This window comes from Saccoglossus kowalevskii, chromosome 8 (assembly GCF_978046115.1).
Source record: "Saccoglossus kowalevskii chromosome 8, keSacKowa6.1, whole genome shotgun sequence".
Taxonomy (NCBI): domain Eukaryota; kingdom Metazoa; phylum Hemichordata; class Enteropneusta; family Harrimaniidae; genus Saccoglossus; species Saccoglossus kowalevskii.
The window spans coordinates 24,123,397-24,142,933 of NC_140648.1; the positions used below are offsets into that span (position 1 = coordinate 24,123,397).

The 19,537-nt window shown below is 38.2% G+C and overlaps 1 protein-coding gene across 2 annotated transcripts; it reads left to right on the forward strand.

Moving 5' to 3' along the window:
- The first annotated feature begins 361 nt into the window (after nt 1-361).
- LOC102801363 (uncharacterized) lies at nt 362-2,865 on the forward strand. Of its 2 annotated transcripts, none has more exons than XM_006819814.3 (5): nt 362-521; nt 611-657; nt 786-851; nt 1,007-1,070; nt 1,234-2,865. In XM_006819814.3, exons 1-5 carry the CDS (start codon nt 453-455, stop codon nt 2,170-2,172), a joined length of 1,185 nt encoding a protein of 394 aa, XP_006819877.1. In that variant the 5' UTR covers nt 362-452; the 3' UTR covers nt 2,173-2,865. The 2 variants fall into 2 exon arrangements, with proteins under 2 accessions (XP_006819877.1, XP_006819878.1); XM_006819815.3 differs by having other exon boundaries at nt 614-657.
- The last annotated feature ends 16,672 nt before the right edge of the window (nt 2,866-19,537 follow it).

Genomic DNA, 19,537 nt, shown 5'->3' on the forward strand with positions numbered 1-19,537 from the left:
TATATATATGTGTTATTTTGGTGGTCTGAAATGTGACAAGGACCCTGGTATTAATTACCGCCGCATATTTACTTTAGCCCTACTCCAGTCCGATAGGTGATGACCTCACAATCTCAACATGAAAGCTACATAGTATTTTGTGGCTCGCACGAACCCGACACATGCTATTTTGTTCGCCTTGGATTTCCCTGCTAATTAATTCACACACATTACGTAAAAAAGCAGCTTGTAAATATATCGATTTACTCAAAATAACCTGCTTGTTTGAAAATATCGGGATTTCGTTAAGTAATTCGACGGAAAACTACCCAAACCTGGTCTGACCCCGCACAGCGGTTAATGATTTAGTGACGTCACAGACAATTGGATGGTATTATGGGATGCCGTATTCTCTTGTGTTGACATGAGGGGATTTCGGAAAACCGATCACAACGTGCCGTTGTAGTGAAGCCATGGAACTCACCGAAGTTGGCGAACGAGTTTTCGCCGCTGAATGCATTCAGAAGAAACGTATTCGAAAGGTATGTGTCGGAGATCGTCGGCTGTAGACTGGTCGTCTTTCAGCCTCCATTTCGACCGTTCTAACATGTTTTTTCTGTGGTTTTCCTAGCAGGGTCGTGTCGAGTATTTGGTTAAATGGAAAGGATGGTCGAATAAGTAAGTGGGCTTCGTTCACTGCGCCGTCGTCTCGCGATCGGCGTTTTCGCTCTCATTTTGTCGCATTTCCCCACCCCTTGCATGTTTATGCTTACTATGGATAATATAAATCATGTTTTTGCTTTCAGGTACAATACATGGGAGCCGGAAGATAATATTTTGGACGATCGTTTGCTGGCTCTCTTCGAAAAGAGGTGTGTTATTATCGGATATCACTACAATGTATTAACCATCATGGCCGCAGTCGCTCTGTTTTGCTTGATGTTGTTTCTCCGCGCCTGTCTAATAAACTCGCTCGTTTTCTCGATTTTCGAAACGCTCATATTGCATACTGTATTATATATTTCAGTCTACTGGAGAGAGACGACAAGCCACTGGTTAAATGTCGAAAACGTTCGCAGTCAGAAAGCCAGGTAAATGTTCACTTTAACCGTCTGCGTTCGCAGTGCATTTTGTTAAAATCGCTTCCGACATTTCGGGTTTCGAATCGCTCGCATTTCGTTAAAAACAGTTAATTTTGGAAAATTATTTGATGGTCGTGTTAAATACTTATTTATTTTCCTTGCTTAATTTTAGGATGACGATGAACCAGATTCTTCACCAGATTCTGAACTAAACACGGAAGTACAGTCGTTACTCTCGAAGAACGAAATGTTGGTCGACGACGAGGAAAATGATGTAGAAATTAGTGAAGAAACGCCAGAGACCGTGGACGAAAGTGACCAAAAAATAGAGGAGATTGTTCCCGAGCCTCTGCCTGAACCCAAGGAAAAGAAAAGGAACAAGGAGAAGGACAAGAAAAAACGGAAGAAACGAAAAAGCGATAGTCCCGAGCGGAAAAAGAAGAAACGGGACAAGGATGGGAAAAAGAAATCTTCTAAGTCAAAATTGAAATTAAAAACGGATAGTAAACACAAAAAGCAGAAGGCAGGTAGAAAGAAGAAGAAATTGTCCTCTAAATCTGACGGAACTGTTGTCAAGCAAAAACCCTCATCCACGGTGGTATCTTCGAGACCTGTGAACGTCATCAAATCTACAGAGAACGCTGGTGTACTCGCTGTGAACGGTTCGACGAGTGGACCACCCGATATACTGGCTGCCAGTGGTGGAATCGCTAAGATGGCGGCAGTCACGCAAAGTCCAAAATCTGTTAAACCCAGCAAGAAGCATAGTCCCGCGGTTGAAAACGGCAAAGAGTCCGTTATTAAGAAAACTGTCTCAAAGGAAGTTGCAAACGTGAAAATCATCGAACAGCAGTCTACGTTGTCGTCGCCGTCGTCAGACCAGGAAAATTCACTTGAAAATGAAATCGGCCCGTGTTATGCTAATGTCGACGAGTGTACGTTGTTAAATCTGGCTGCTCGGTTGCAGAGTGGTACACTTACACCGTCGACGACCTGGCAGCCGAACAAACTGGCCGACGATGTGCTCATAACCGACGTCACTGCGAAAAACATCACCATCACTGTCAGAGAAAGCGTCACGTGCCAGGGGTTCTTTAAAGAAGACGAGTGATCGAAAACGCGTTGTTGTATGCACCGTTGAGTTGGAGGTCCAACGCGGACATTAACATGAACCGTATGTGACCGCATCACTCTGTTCTCTCGCGACTGTCAACATTTCATGTCTACTTCGTCGAAATATTTAATGGCTTACTTGTTTGTCATGGATACTAGACAGACAAACTGTGTCACACAATATATCATTTTAAAGTGACCGCTGCGATATTGTACTATATATATCAAATCCAGACCTGAGTCAAATGTTGTCTACCACGTGAGAGTTGCACACGTGAGTATATTACACCTCTGCTAACTGTCAGATTTGTGCAGATCTCGTTATAATATCCACGCGTCATATGAAGCTAATATTTTATAATGGTTTATATTTTTTGTCATGTTTAGTCATTGAGTATGGCATAGAAATATAGGGTTTTTTCGTATTCCAATACCTGTATACTTGTCAATAGTTTATTACCATCGTTTTATTATTATTATTATATATTAGACTAAATATAAACAGTCCACAATGTTTTAAAAAATAATATTTTATATATTATATATGTCGTTTATCTTGGAATTCAGAAGTATTTTTTTTTATTTATGTATATGAGCTAGCATCATCACTGCATGTAATGCATTATATAAGGTGTGTTTCGTGTATAATGCCGATGAGGTCAATAAAATTGTCGCAGCTTATTAGAGCAAACGATTCCATCTTCATTTGACCGACGGTCGATCGATCGATGATCAATACTCGCCCGTTGCTTACATTGTTATCGTGTTTTTTTACGCGTAGCTGTAGTCTCACCGCCGTATATTAATGATGCGTCCGAGACGTGCCTTGCATATATCTATCTCAAATCATTATTTTGCGACAGTTTTTTGCTGATTGAAAACAGACCTGAATTGTGATATATTCGTCATATTTATTTCACGGAAGATATTTAACTTCTGTTACGCAAATGCAACGTGTCCCCGCGCTGCTGTGAGATGTTGTGTTTAGAAGCGGAAATGGCTAAAATGAAGGACTCTCTTAGCAATAAATACAAGACTCGGTGCTATAACGTAAAGGGTGAAATGCCCGGCTTCCTTGTGAATACATCAGTGTGACATCAAATATTAAAATAACCTTTAAAGTTAGTTCAATCCGAGATGTGGATGACCGTTTCAATTGAAATATTATTCAAGCACAGCCGTGTATGTTCTGTCCCAACGAAATGTTGTTAAAACTCAAAACAGGTTCCTAGCTTTTAAGGTATCTGCCAGACTGGGAAATTATTTTGTCGGAGATTATGACAAGTATTCTGTTGCTGTGATGGTTCGCGTTTCTAAAGCCACAACACGTCTTTGTCCCCGTGATTACACCGGTCACAGTGCGTATTTTATTCTATGCCGACGCTGTGCCATTGTGGTAACCATTTACTGCGCCGAAATCCCTTTGTGGCACGGAGCGTTTGAATACCAAGAATGGTGTTACGTTTCACTCCCGAAAAAAAAACACTGCTCTCCAGAGCCGTTTCTGTCTCCCTTCCTCCATAGATCCATTTAGCGCGTTAACTCGGGGCCACTGCACGCCGTGTGGTCCGACCGAATCTCTGGTCACAGTCGGAACTAAAGAAACCACGCCAAGTGACGTGGAACGGGTTACCACAAACTAGACAAAGAATAAACGTGATTTTAGTTGTTTGGATTGCTTTCAGTCACAACGACTCATAGTAGTGGTGGTAATAGTGAAACGCTTCCAATATGTACGCTTGATCGGCTAAGCGAATCTTTCACATTAGAAATATGCCATTTCTTTCTATAGTTGTCGGCCGTTTGACGCTACGGAGTCAGGTAGTACATCTCATCCTCTCCAAAATTGACAACTATCGCCAGAACGCTATTCATTTTTAATCGATTTTAAGCATTTATTTAGTTTGTGTTTCACAATACCGGGCGGAATTGTCTCTGTCAAGTTTTTCACATCTTCTGGCCAACTATCCACCATACCGAGTGCGTTCCCCAGGGCCTGCCCACCCTCGACTCTATCAACGGGTCGACGGAACGCCCTAGGGACCGCCAAACCGAAGATTTGTTCCAGATATCAATGTTGCATAATATCACTTTGTTCGTGAATTGAGAAAAAATGAATTTATTTATTTCCTGACATCTTCCACATCCGTTAAGGACATTTGTATAATTTATTTATTAAAAAACTGTTTTTTTTGTAGAATATACATTGTATTTTGGAAACGTTTTGTATTGGGGCACATATATATAGCGATTGTGCATCGTGGGTGCTATCAGTTCATACTTACCGCATATTTTATAAGCAGTTGGTAAGTTGCACTGGTAAGTGCTAGTTATCATGGATCAACTTGCGTTACTACTAACAGAACGGACTATATTGTATTTGTTTCTAAACAAAACCTTTAAGTCTACAGTTTTATTCAGATTCACTAAAATTCCGCAGATGAACTAAAATCGCATTATTATGTGGTTAATTTCATTAACAAATTAGATTGATTGATGGTGTTCTTGCTTCCAATTCGCCGGAGTGGATGGAGAGGGCCCAGTATAGTTTAACTCAAACGCACGCAGTTAAGAAAACATCACGCCAACACAATACAGTTTCGCTTACGCGTATATTGTTTTCAGTCATCACGATATCGGTTTTATTTTGCGTTCGGTGTTTCTTCCCTTCAAAGTCACGTTCAGTTGTACATTTGACACTGCAATCATTACATGTGTTCCGTACAGTTAGTATACAGACTGAATTATACACGGCTGCCCGCAGCGCATGTAAAGATATACAAACGATTTTTTTACATATTTTTCTCTGCCCCCTGTCTTGGTATTATGTTATATAATCCTTTATCTTAGGGATACTATTTACTAATATGCAAATTAGGCGATTCGACGTCATTATATAGTTAATTAATTATTCTAATAATTATGATAATCAGTGTACATAATATGACATTCAGACTGGAACGTATCGTGTTTTTCCTGTTAGGATTTTGCAATTAAATTACATCTACATGCGCATACTAGTATTTGATAGTTTGGTGGTAATCTTCAATCCCAAAACACGAACGCTGCTACGGATGCACGTTGCTATAGCTACATTCACGATAAAGTAAATAGCGCTTCAGTCAAGACTGCCTCCCACAGGCACAGCTACGGTGTGGCAAAATTCGCGGTAATGATATGAAACAGCGTTGCCGTTAATCTAAGGTTGCGTAAGTATGGATACGACTATTCCCTTTAATGTAATAATTTGAGGTTACAAAATTCACAGTAATGTGAAAACTGATTGCTTAAGCGCGGACGTAGCTACGAATACGGCTATGGCAAAATGCATTTTATGTAAAATAGCTTTGCAGTGAAGCTAAAATTGTGTAACGTAAGCACGAACGTGTCTGTAATAATAGCATAGTGTAAAACCAGGGTTGCATAAGCACGGACGTGGATGCTGACGTGACTACGGCAAAATGTACGATAATGTAAAATGGCGTTACAGTTACAGACAAACTAAATAAACAAAGACGTGACTGTAATGGGAAAATGCAAGACAATATGATATTGCTGCAGTTACAGATAAACTAAATAAACAAAGACGTGATTATAATGGAAAAATGCAAGACAATGTGATATTGCTGCAGTTACAGATAAACTAAATAAACAAGGACGTGATTATGGAAAAAATCACGATAATGTAAAATATCGCTACAGTTACAGACAAACTAAATAAACAAGGACGTGATTATGGAAAAAATCACGATAATGTAAAATATCGCTACAGTTACAGACAAACTAAATAAACAAGGACGTGATTATGGAAAAAATCTCGATAATGTAAAATATCACTGCAGTTATAGACAAACTAAATAAAGAAGGACGTGATTATGGAAAAAAATCACGACAATGTAAAATATCGCTGCAGTTACAGACAAACTAAATAAACAAGGACGTGATTATGGAAAAAATCACGATAATGTAAAATATCATTGCAGTTATAGACAAACTAAATAAACAAGAACGTGATTATGGAAAAACACGATAATGTAAAATATCACTGCAGTTATAGACAAACTGAATAAACAAGGACGTGATTATAATGGAAAAAATCACGATAATGTTAAATATCGCTGCAGTTAAGATGAGATTGCATAGGCATGGATGCAGCTACGGACGTGACTGCAATAGCAAAATTTACGATAATGTAAAATAGCGTTGCAGTTAAAATAAGATTGCATAAGCATGAAGGCAACAGCTACGGACGTGACTGTAATAGCAAAATTCACGATAATGTAAAATAGCGTTGCAGTTAAGATGAAATTGCTTACGCATGGATGCAGCTACGGACGTGACTGTAATAGCAAAATTCACGATAAGGTAAAATAGCGTTGCAGTTAAGAAAAGACTGCACTAGCATGGATGCAGCTACGGACGTGACTGTAATAGCAAAACTCACGATAATGTGAAATAGCGTTGCAGTTAAAATAAGATCGCACAAGCATGGATGCAGCTACGGACGTGACTGTAATAACAAAATTCACGATAAGGTAAAATAGCATTGCAATTAAAATAAGATTGCACTAGCATGGATGCCTCTACGGACGTGACTGTAATAGCAAAATTCACGATAAGGTAAAATAGCGTTGCAGTTAAGAAAAAACTGCACTAGCATGGATGCAGCTACGGACGTGACTGTAATAGCAAAATTCACGATAAGGTAAAATAGCGTTGCAGTTAAAATAAGATTGCACAAGCATGGATGCAGCTACGGACGTGACTGTAATAGCAAAATTCACGATAAAGTAAAATAGCGTTGCAGTTAAGATAAGATTGCACGAGCATGGATGCAGCTACGGACGTGACTGTAATAGCAAAATTCACGATAAAGTAAAATAGCGTTGCAGTTAAGATAAGATTGCACAAGCATGGATGCAGCTACCGACGTGACTGCAATGGCAAAATTCACGATAAGGTAAAATAGCGTTGCAGTTAAGAAAAGACTGTACTAGCATGGATGCAGCTACGGACGTGACTGTAATAGCAAAATTCACGATAAGGTAAAATAGCGTTGCAGTTAAGAAAAGACTGCACTAGCATGGATGCAGCTACGGACGTGACTGTAATAGCAAAATTCACGATAAGGTAAAATAGCGTTGCAGTTAAGAAAAAACTGCACTAGCATGGATGCAGCTACGGACGTAACTGTAATAGCAAAATTCACGATAAGGTAAAATAGCGTTGCAGTTAAAATAAGATTGCACAAGCATGGATGCAGCTACGGACGTGACTGTAATAGCAAAATTCACGATAAGGTAAAATAGCGTTGCAGTTAAGATGAAATTGCTTACGCATGGATGCAGCTACCGACGTGACTGTAATAGCAAAATTCACGATAAGGTAAAATAGCGTTGCAGTTAAGATAAGATTGCACAAGCATGGATGCAGCTACGGACGTGACTGTAATAGCAAAATTCACGATACGGTAAAATAGCGTTGCAGTTAAGGAAAGACTGCACTAGCATGGATGCAGCTACGGACGTGACTGTAATAGCAAAACTCACGATAATGTGAAATAGCGTTGCAGTTAAAATAAGATCGCACAAGCATGGATGCAGCTACGGACGTGACTGTAATAACAAAATTCAAGATAAGGTAAAATAGTATTGCAGTTAAAATAAGATTGCACTAGCATGGATGCCTCTACGGACGTGACTGTAATAGCAAAATTCACGATAAGGTAAAATAGCGTTGCAGTTAAGAAAAAACTGCACTAGCATGGATGCAGCTACGGACGTGACTGTAATAGCAAAATTCACGATAAGGTAAAATAGCGTTGCAGTTAAGATAAGATTGCACAAGCATGGATGCAGCTACGGACGTGACTGCAATTGCAAAATTCACGATAGTGTTAAATAGCGTTGCAGTTAAGATGAGATTGCATAAGCATGGATGCAGTTACGGACGTGTCTGTAATTGCAAAATTCACGATTAATGAGCGCTGCGGTTGAATAATGATTATACAAATACGAGTACATCTTCATAATCTCACGAGATTTCATCTGTACGGATGCAGGTGCCGTTTAGTATCCGGGTGTAAGATACAATGGTTTCGCCCCGCATCCACATACTCGAATAGAACGAGGAAATCCTTAAATGACGTCATAATCACCCAATGGCTGAACGCACATTTCAGTGCGCCGACCGTCAATTTAGTGTTTGCCATCTAAGAAATAGAGAAATACAAAATTATACCAAAATATTTTTTCTGAAATGTACATTTAATATAGAAATAGATCCCGTATTTAACTCTATTGTTGCTACTGTAGCCTTATTTGTAGAGTTTTATAGTGACGTTTATGATAATCATAGCAGAAATTCCGTCCGCATTGAAAGGGGGCGGTTTAATAATTAAACTGTCTATGTTTAATCAGAATTGCTTTAAGACTGAAGGGAAAAAAGAAAATGTGTCATTTAGTGGAACACTGATGTTTGTTTTCAGATTTTACCACCCTGATGAAAAAAAAAACCATTTAATACTTGATGTCTTTATCTTTGAAATTAAAACATACGCCAGGCCCATAGAAAGCGAATATTGCATTTTGAGCTGTGGCAGTGTTGTAGTGTTATCCGTAAGTGTAACGTTATTGATAAAATTCAACATAAATTTTATACGTTAATATGAAAGGCTACCATTTATGACTCTTGGAGCTGAGATGACGTTCAGTATGTGTGCATATTAATTTTAATATCATTTAATATTGGATAATTTTCGATTCATATTTAAGCAGAGAAGTTGTCCCAATAAAGCATTTCTTTACATGACCTTGGCATAGAAACAAGAAGTGGAATGGCATTTCATCATAGCAGCAACTGTGTCTATTTGGTTGTAAGCTAACAGAAGATGAATACTATTTACTAGTGATTTTAATGAATAAACTTCAAAGGAAATTGTTCGTGAATGAGGATGACAGATAGATAGATAAAGATAAGTGTGTGTTTCATGGGTCTTTGTCCTTGTTATGGGGATTCGATTAAAAAAGCTCACTTGTAGCCATTTTTCTTTTTTACAAGTTTTCTCAAAAATTCTTTTTACAGATTTAGCTTGAATTTTCGTTTGAAAAATATCACCAAATTTGAACATGTCATCAACTTTTTCAGAGATATATCTCTGTCGATTTCATTCAAACTTGGTATGAATATCACTCATTGCGATTACTGGGGCACGTCAGTGTGTTTTGTGATTTGATTCACAAATGCTGACTAGCAGCCTGTTTTTTTGTGTTCTCAACCATTGAAACATTGCACGTTGATATGTTTTTGTTTCAATTATGTTTGACGGAATATTGGCTCTGTTTTATCGCCTAAAGCACCAAAAAAATGTCATGGATCATTTCCAAGGCATGCCTTGACCAATTTCATTCAAATTTGGTATCAACATCTCACATAATGGGGTACTGGCACACATGAGTTTTACAATTTCATTCAAAATGGTCGACTATGATAGTTTTTACTTTCACCTGCCCGTAACCATTACTCAGACATTACCTCAACTGATTTTGCTTTGAACAACAAACATGGTGTTTTGTTTTGTTTTGTTTTGTTTTGTTTTGTTATTTGATATAAAAATGTCCAACTTGTTTATCTGTGGATTAAACATTTTTTGTTTCTTATTAATATTACCCGTACTTCGACGGCTTTAGTGTTTATGTTATTTTCAGTTATATATACAACTCACAGCCAGTGCAGTACGGCTGTATGTATATATAGCCATATATAGATATAAAGGCATTTTGGTGCATTGCTTATGCAACTATTTTATTCAAAAAACAGAAATAAAATTATTTGCTCTTATTAAAAATGTGAGATAACGTGAGCATCGATGTGCCCTTCATCAACATAGAATATACCATATATTGTTGTAGAATGAGTCGTATATCCATAAGTGGGATAATTAACGACATATTGAAGTGGTATATACTTGAAGTGGGATAGTTGTAGGATAGGTCATGTATTACTAGGTGGGACAGACCAGATGGGATTAATCGTATATCGATGTGGGATAAACCATGGTTGTGGGACGGGTTGTGTATTACTAACCTTAACAAAGATTTCCCCACAACCGCATACATTAGTGAATGAATGTTGGCACGTGGATGTAGCCTTGAGTCTGTGGCATACTCACCCGGGGTAAGGATGGTCCTTTTTCAAATTTTCAACCTCAGGTATATAGAATTTGAACTCACGTCTGCCAATCATGAGCATTTTGGATAAGCTGCCACGTGATCCACCTTTCTGAATATAGAAAACATGACATGTCTTACATGTCATATTCATTATCTATTAGCTCATTTAAAACGCTTAGTTAAGGAGATGCATCTCATCCCTAAGTTGCTAAAGATTTTATGCAAAAATGTTGCAAAGACCAATAACGCTGTGTGTGATAATTTGGATACCAGTAATGAAATCGTATGCTAGACTATGCGTCAATCACTAGGTTTCACCCCTCGTTTTGTGACACATAATCCACTGGTTCCCAATCCATTTCATACGCTGTATAACTTGTGGGAATTGTTAAAAAGAGGAAGTTCAAGTTCAGGAATGGAAGAATGAAACCGCGTATGGACTGCAATAGATGACTTTATTGAACGAACTGAAGAAGTGACGTTTCGTCTCCTACTTATATACTCAAAGTAAATATTGGCATGATTGGTTACAATGAGTATGGCCTTGTACGTGATTGGTTAGAATGGATATGGCCTTGTACGTGATTTGTTAGAATGGATATGGCCTTGTACGTGATTGGTGAACAGATAACCGAGCTGATTAGTCATGATGATTGAACGAGCTTGTCAATTGATTGAAATTAAATCAATCTCATTGGCTGGCTAATTCTCAGTCAGAATCCCAAATTGTTACCAATCTCGGTTTTTTTCCGACATAACTCATGCCTGGGAATGTTACAGTTCGAGCGGCTAAAATATCCTATCACCACGTGACATAAGATCAACGAAAATATAAGGAAGGCATTATTAATGTTCGTTTCTTTTAATTTTTGGAGATAATCTGTCTGACAAAAAATGCTAAAATGGGAACTATGTCCGCTAGTAATTTGTTACCGTTGCAGGGTTGAAACGTTTAATTACGAGAAATGGTTTTCCCATCTTGTGACATATAGCGAGACCTTTTTGCCATAGGAATCAATGTTAAAACTCAAAAGTCGCCATTTGCATGCATATTTAATCCATTTTTGGTGTGAAAAGTAGTTCAGTGACACAGTGTGTTCTTTTCGAAATAAAAAACAGAAAAAGGAAATATCACTACGTCACTCTTTTGTTAAAGACCATAGGGTTCAAACCAACGATGTTGGAATCTTTTTCGTATTGTGAACAGTCAAAGACGCTGGGCGATACAATAGGTACTATCTGTGCATTCTTGCTTGCTAATCTGACGGTACTCGTATAATGCTAGACTCTGTTTAACAGATCCTAAAAAAACAGACATTCAATTTCACCTGCATATATATATATATATATATATATATATATATATATATATATATATATATATATATATATATATATATATATATATATATATATATATAGATAGATAGATGGCGTCAGCTTTTTAAATAATGCAAAAGTTCCAAGTGAACTTCACATTGAAGATACGACCGACCCTGACACAACTGCCCCACACCTGGACTGAGTGCTCAATTGATCCCGAACTTGAAGCAAAGCTCCAATCTAAGTAATGTGCCATTGTGGTAACATTCCGGCATCTATAAGCATAAGGTTTCACCCTCTAATCCATGCAGTATGTCAGAGCCTGTTTATTGTATCAAGATGACATTTCAAGAGAATGTTTGCTTACCACAAACTTATGCACAAAGGTATTTGGAAATTGGGTTCAATTTTGAAGAAGTCCTACGGCCAACATTACGACTATAAAATATACCGGCTTCTCACGTGGTTAAAGATATATTTGCTGCTGTGCTGCTTTGAGCTACTTTATTCGACCTTTTACCGGACGTTACAGAGACAACACAGCGGGTGTGACGTGTCAAGTAGGAGACATTTACCTTTCACGGGCACCTGGGCCCATGTTGTCTCATGGATTGTTGTTGTTTTCCGGTTTTTCTTCTCCGCCGGATTTGGATGTTTCGATTTACGGTACTTTTTCACGTTTAGTGTTACACGCAAATTATGTTGAAGTTTTAATTTTAAAAATCTGTTCGCCGTCTTTAAAGGTTGTCAAACAACCAATATTTTCTCAAGGTCTTCTCCCACTTTTTAGACCTCAAGAATAAATAATGTAGCTGATAAATGTAAATGTAGCTGCCCAACTAAGCTAAATTTCATATCAAATCATCAAATGAAATTTTAGCGATGTGACCGGGTTTCTGTCCATTAGACTTTCAATCGTAGTTGAGTACGTCTTGTTGAACATATCCAAGGTAAGCATGACAGTTTGTGTATTTTCTGGTAGGTTCCATTGTTGTTGATTTCTTTGCACAGTGGTCATGAAAACATTCTTGAGTGTAGCAGTAGGTCTGTATCGACTTATAGCAAAGACTGACGCCCCCATGACGTCATTCTTCAAGGTGTATTTGATTGGTCCGGCCCACGCCTAGTACCAAACTGTTGTATATTTCTATGAACGTCTGTGGTCCGGTACTGTAACGTATATACATGTAATGTAGTCTTGCGTTTGGCGATTGTACGAATAATGTCACGGTCATTTCAAGTACGAGGACCAAATGGAAAGAAACTGTCAACGCCTTGTACAAATGCACTTGGAGGTATTACAATGGAAAATCCAGTGCTGCCGGAAAACACCGACATATCTTATTATAATTGTGCATACACATATTTTGTGAATTAAAACGTCTTACGGTGAGCTTCTCGCTATTCGTTCCACCAGGGAAAGAGTATACACAACATGGAGATCGGTTCTGAACTTGTCACTTGATATACAGGATAAGCTTGATACGACATAGAACTGCAGTGACATAACGAAGCAAATACAAATACACAGTGTCCAGTAATGTGTTGGCTGACAATAATTATTGCCATTTTTTTTGTTCTACTGTAGCGTATATTATTTTTTAAGCTGCGCCAAACGTCTTATAAATTGAAAAGTATTACCAAGGTAATAGCTACGCATTCAAGTTTTTGTGAAAAAACGTATTTCATATTCTTCCCTAGACGACCGTTAAATATCATAATAGCAGATTTGTTTCCATTTTATATATATATATATATATATATATATATATATATATATATATATATATATATATATATATATATATATATATATATGCCATACGACGGAGATTAATTCTTCCATCTGGGACACGCGTGCACAAAAACTCACTTCAACGATAAGCCGACACGCGGACCGTAAGACTAGTCAATTCGATTAACAATACTTGCATAGGCCTCATTGCATGACCCTCTAAATGTCACACATCCTGGAAATTTCTCGAGGCATTGTTAACATACAACAGCCATAATTTTTAACAGCATGCGCCGTTTTTTGTCATGTTTAATTATTTTAGAACGTTAATTTCTCTGGAAAGTACTACGAAGTGTGACGTCTTGTGGTCATGCATATGAACTGTTGAAGATCACGGCGACTCCTTTTACATACCGAATCTGTCAGTGTCAAGTTTAGCGCGCTGCCAATACATATACAGTACACTATAAGGCCATACCACTATGGCGCGCCGATACACGCTCACGGTACTATGAATAACTCTATTTTGCAATGGTGGGCATATATTTAGTGACGTTACTGTCGCATTAATTATGCAAGACAGACTTATTTTATCGACCACGTGTGGCGTCACTCTAAAAAGACATCGTTGCCTTTGCACGATATGCAAAAAAAATAGCCAATTAGAATCAAGTCTGGCATATGAATTGAATTGTGAATTAATTAGCTATGTCATACTTACGCTAATTTACTTTAAGTGGCCATGGTAGTTGTTCTTCTTGAGTAATGACGTAAAGCCGATGAGTTGTCTGCAACAGCTCTGTAAACGAGGCACGTTCCATTTATTTAAAACGACAGACATCATTTGGCGGCAAATGAATGAAAATATTGATGCAAGTGATGTCTTTTCCTCGTCTTGTATAATATTCCTATTCCGATTTTTTGTAAAAAAAAAAAGAAGACAATGCTGAGCCAATGGTGGTCGCAGAATAGTGTATGTCAACTGCAATACACGGCGAAACGATATTTTTATTCCTAAATTAAAATTAAAAGTCTAACAATTGAACTATTTAAACTTTGTTGTGATCTCCGAATGAAACCCGTCGTTAGGCCGACAGCTATGGGGCCTATAGTGTCTGTAGCGACGTCTTCCCTTCCTGTTGTCAATCACGTTGTCAACATACTCGCCGACCTTGCTATCGAGTACATTATATTTAAGGTCACGTGCCCGTCCATGCGTGAGTAACGCCGCGGTAGAATAAAGTGCATGAACCGTATATAGTTAGTTGTTCCTTACAACTACCAAAACATTGTCAATATTGCCAGGGTGAGGTGTTGACTGTCGCAGTCGCACTGAGGCCAAAGTTCTCCGTTATCTGTGGTCTCTTGTATTCAGTGTACTATATGTATCACTTATACAAATTACTCCGTTCGATATAAGGAGGAGGTACTTCAGTTCAAAAGATTTGGATGTGTGTCTGCCACAAAATTATGTCCGTGTTTTGAATCTCAAGAGGGGGGGGGGCTACTTTTTCACTTTTGAGTCATGAAATTTGTCTAATTTCAACAACTAATATTTGAAAATCAACATAAAGCGTTCTCCAATTATGAAAAACTGCTTCTTCTTTTAAGGGAAATCAACAAAAAACATGTTGAATCTTAAAGCGCGGTAGTCGTTGCGCTGTGCATGTTCGACATTTGTGTTGATAAACATTGATTTACCCACAATCCAATGCGCTCTTCAAATGGAAATCACAAGTATGAGGTTTTATCTCGGCGCGACTTGCACTGATTTCCGCTGGTGACTCCTTCGATACCTTCCAATCACATGAAAATTACCTAATTAAAGCTTGGAAACGTGTCAGTTTGTACTCGTTGATCTGCGCAACAATCAAAGTCACCATCTTTGTTTATATGAGACTCGTATATCTCGCACATGCGCAGCGCGACGACTACCGCGCTTTAAGAAATTCGACTTGTACCATATAAAACAAATAACCAAAACTAAATCTAGTCTGTATCTAAGTGTATATTTTACGCATAAAAAGGTGTATTCATTTTCGCTGTTTCGAAAAAGATCTTGACGTACTGGCGGCAGCCCGTATTGTCTTGCCAAGGCATTACCCCTTGGTTGAAACAAGAGTATTACAAATGAAACAAAAGTACATGTTATTAATACGATTATATTTGTATTCGATGCTTTGTGACTTTCATTGACGGTTGGTTTAAACAAGTTGTGTGGCCCATATACAGATAACATATACGGTCAAAGGTTACACTCGAAGATGGTCGCCATATGTACAGAAGTGACATGGTCACATATGTATCTGTTTGCCACGTGTCAGAATTATGGGATATATTGCTTAATGTCAATAACGTGATACGAAACGAGCAAATTCACACGTGACCTTGATACTGACTAATCCATGAATCTTTATTTGAGAACATTGTGTACATTTATGGCGGTAAAGGTAGTGTTGTTGTATTATAAAAGACTGGCCAATTCGATGGAAGCATTGACGTGGATATAATTGGGAAGAATGTCTCAACATTAACGGGAGATATAATTGGATCCACCAAGTTGATATGTTCGGGAAGACATCCCATGATTAACGGGAATATAATTGAAAAAGATGTCCTAGCATTGACTGGGGGGAATATAATTTGGAAGGATATCCCAGCATTGACTGTGAAGGAATATAATTAAAAAGGATATTACAGCATTCACTGGAAGGGGATATAATTAACAAGGATATCCGAGCATTGACTGGAAAGGGCTATAGCTGGAAAGGATTTCCCATCATTGACTGGGAAGAAATGTAATTGGGAGAAATATCCTAGCATTGACTGGAAGGGAATATGATTAAAAAGGATATCACAGCATTGACTGGAAGGGAATATAATTAATGAGGATATCACAGCATTGACTGGAAGGGGATATAATTAACAAGGTTATCCCAGCATTGACTGGAAGGGGATATAATTAAAAATTATATCCTAGCATTGACTGGAAGGGAATATAATTAACAAGGATATCCCGGCATTGACTGAAGGGGATATAATTAACAAGGATATCCCAGCACTGACTGGAAGGGGATATAATTAACAAGGATATCCCAGCATTGACTGGAAGGGGATATAATTAAAAATTATATCCTAGCATTGACTGGAAGGGAATATAATTAACAAGGATATCCCAGCATTGACTGGAAGGGGATATAATTAACACGCATATCCCAGCATTGACTGGAAGGGGATATAATAAACAAGGATATCCCAGCATTGACTGAAGGGGATATAATTAACAAGGATATCCCAGCATTGACTGGAAGGGGATATAATTAACAAGGATATCCCAGCATTGACTGGAAGGGGATATAATTAACAAGGATATCCCAGCATTGACTGGAAGGGGATATAATTAACACGCATATCCCAGCATTGACTGGAAGGGGATATAATTAACAAGGATATCCCAGCATTGACTGGAAGGGGATATAATTAACACGCATATCCCAGCATTGACTGGAAGGGGATATAATTAACAAGGATATCCCAGCATTGACTGGAAGGGGATATAATTAACAAGGATATCCCAGCATTGACTGGAAGGGGATATAATTAACAAGGATATCCCAGCACTGACTGGAAGGGGATATAATTAACAAGGACATCCCAGCATTGACTGGAAGGGGATATAATTAACAAGGATATCCCAGCATTGACTGAAGGGGATATAATTAACAAGGATATCCCAGCATTGACTGGAAGGGGATATAATTAACACGCATATCCCAGCATTGACTGGAAGGGGATATAATTAACAAGGATATCCCAGCATTGACTGAAAGGGGATATAATTAACAAGGATATCCCAGCATTGACTGGAAGGGGATATCAGTAACAAGGATATCCCGGCATTGACTGAAGGGGATATAATTAACAAGGACATCCCAGCATTGACTGGAAGGGGATATAATTAACAAGGATATCCCAGCACTGACTGGAAGGGGATATCATTAACAAGGACATCCCAGCATTGACTGGAAGGGGATACAATTAACAAGGACATCCCAGCATTGACTGGAAAGGGATAACATTAACAAGGATATCCCAGCATTGACTGGAAGAGGATATCATTAACAAGGACATCCCAGCATTGACTGGAAGGGGATACAATTAACAAGGACATCCCAGCATTGACTGGAAGGGGATAAAATTAACAAGGGTATCACAGCATTGACTGGAAGGGAATATAATTAACAAGGATATCCCGGCATTGACTGAAGGGGATATAATTAACAAGGATATCCCAGCACTGACTGGAAGGGGATATAATTAACAAGGATATCCCAGCATTGACTGGAAGGGGATATAATTAACAAGGATATCACAGCATTGACTGGAAGGGAATATCATGAAAAATTATCTCCTAGCATTGACTGGAAGGGGATACAATTAACAAGCATATCCCAGCATTGACTGGAAGGGGATATAATTAACAAGGATATCCCAGCATTGACTGGTAAGGAAATATAATTAACAAGGACATCCCAGCATTGACTGGAAGGGGATATAATTAACAAGGATATCCCAGCATTGACTGAAGGGGATATAATTAACAAGGATATCCCAGCATTGACTGGAAGGGGATATAATTAACAAGGATATCCCAGCATTGACTGAAGGGGATATAATTAACAAGGATATCCCAGCATTGACTTGAAGGGAATATAATTAACAAGGATATCCCTGCATTGACTGGAAGGGGATATAATTAACAAGGATATCCCAGCATTGACTGAAGGGGATATAATTAACAAGGATATCCCAGCATTGACTTGAAGGGAATATAATTAACAAGGATATCCCAGCATTGACTGGAAGAGAATATATCCCAGCATTGACTGGAGGATATCCCGGCGGGGAAGAAGCGGGGATATAATTGGGACACTTATTTCAACATTGACGGAGAGGATATAATTGGGAAGGATATTTCGGAGAGAATATAATTGGGAAGGATATTTCATTGGCGGAGAGAATATAATTGGGAAGGATATTTCATTGACAGAGAGGATATAATTGGGAAGGATATTTCATTGGCGGAGAGGATATAATTGGGAAGGATATTTCATTGGCGGAGAGAATATAATTGGGAAGAATATTTCATTGACAGAGAGGATATAATTGGGAAGGATATTTCATTGGGGAGAGGATATAATTGGGAAGGATATTTCATTGGCGGAGAGGGTATAATTGGGAAGGATATTTCATTGGCGGAGAGGGTATAATTGGGAAGATATTTCATTGACGGAGAGGATATAATTGGGAAGGATATTTCATTGGCGGAGAGGGTATAATTGGGAAGGATATTTCGTTGGCGGAGAGGATATAATTGGGAAGATATTTCATTGACGGAGAGGATATAATTGGGAAGGATATTTCATTGGTGGAGAGGGTATAATTGGGAAGGATATTTCATTGGCGGAGAGGGTATAATTGGGAAGGATATTTCATTGACGGAGAAGGCATAATTGGGAAGGATATTTCATTGGCGGAGAGGATATAATTTGGAAGGATATTTCATTGGCAGAGAAGATATAATTGGGAAGGATATTTCATTTGCGGAGAGGATATAATTGGGAAGGATATTTCATTGGCAGAGAAGATATAATTGGGAAGGATATTTCATTGGCAGAGAAGATATAATTGGGAAGGATATTTCATTGACAGAGAGGATATAATTGGGAAGGATATTTCATTGGCAGAGAAGATATAATTGGGAAGGATATTTCATTAATTGGCAGAGAAGATATAATTGGGAAGGATATTTCATTGGTAGAGAAGATATAATTGGGAAGGATATTTCATTGGCAGAGAGGATATAATTGGGAAGGATATTTCATTGGCAGAGAAGATATAATTGGGAAGGATATTTCATTGGCAGAGAGGATATAATTGGGAAGGATATTTCATTGGCGGAGAGGATATAATTGGGAAGGATATTTCATTGGCAGAGAAGATATAATTGGGAAGGATATTTCATTGGCGGAGAGGATATAATTGGGTAGGATATTTCATTGGCAGAGAAGATATAATTGGGAAGGATATTTCATTGGCAGAGAGGATATAATTGGGAAGGATATTTCATTGGC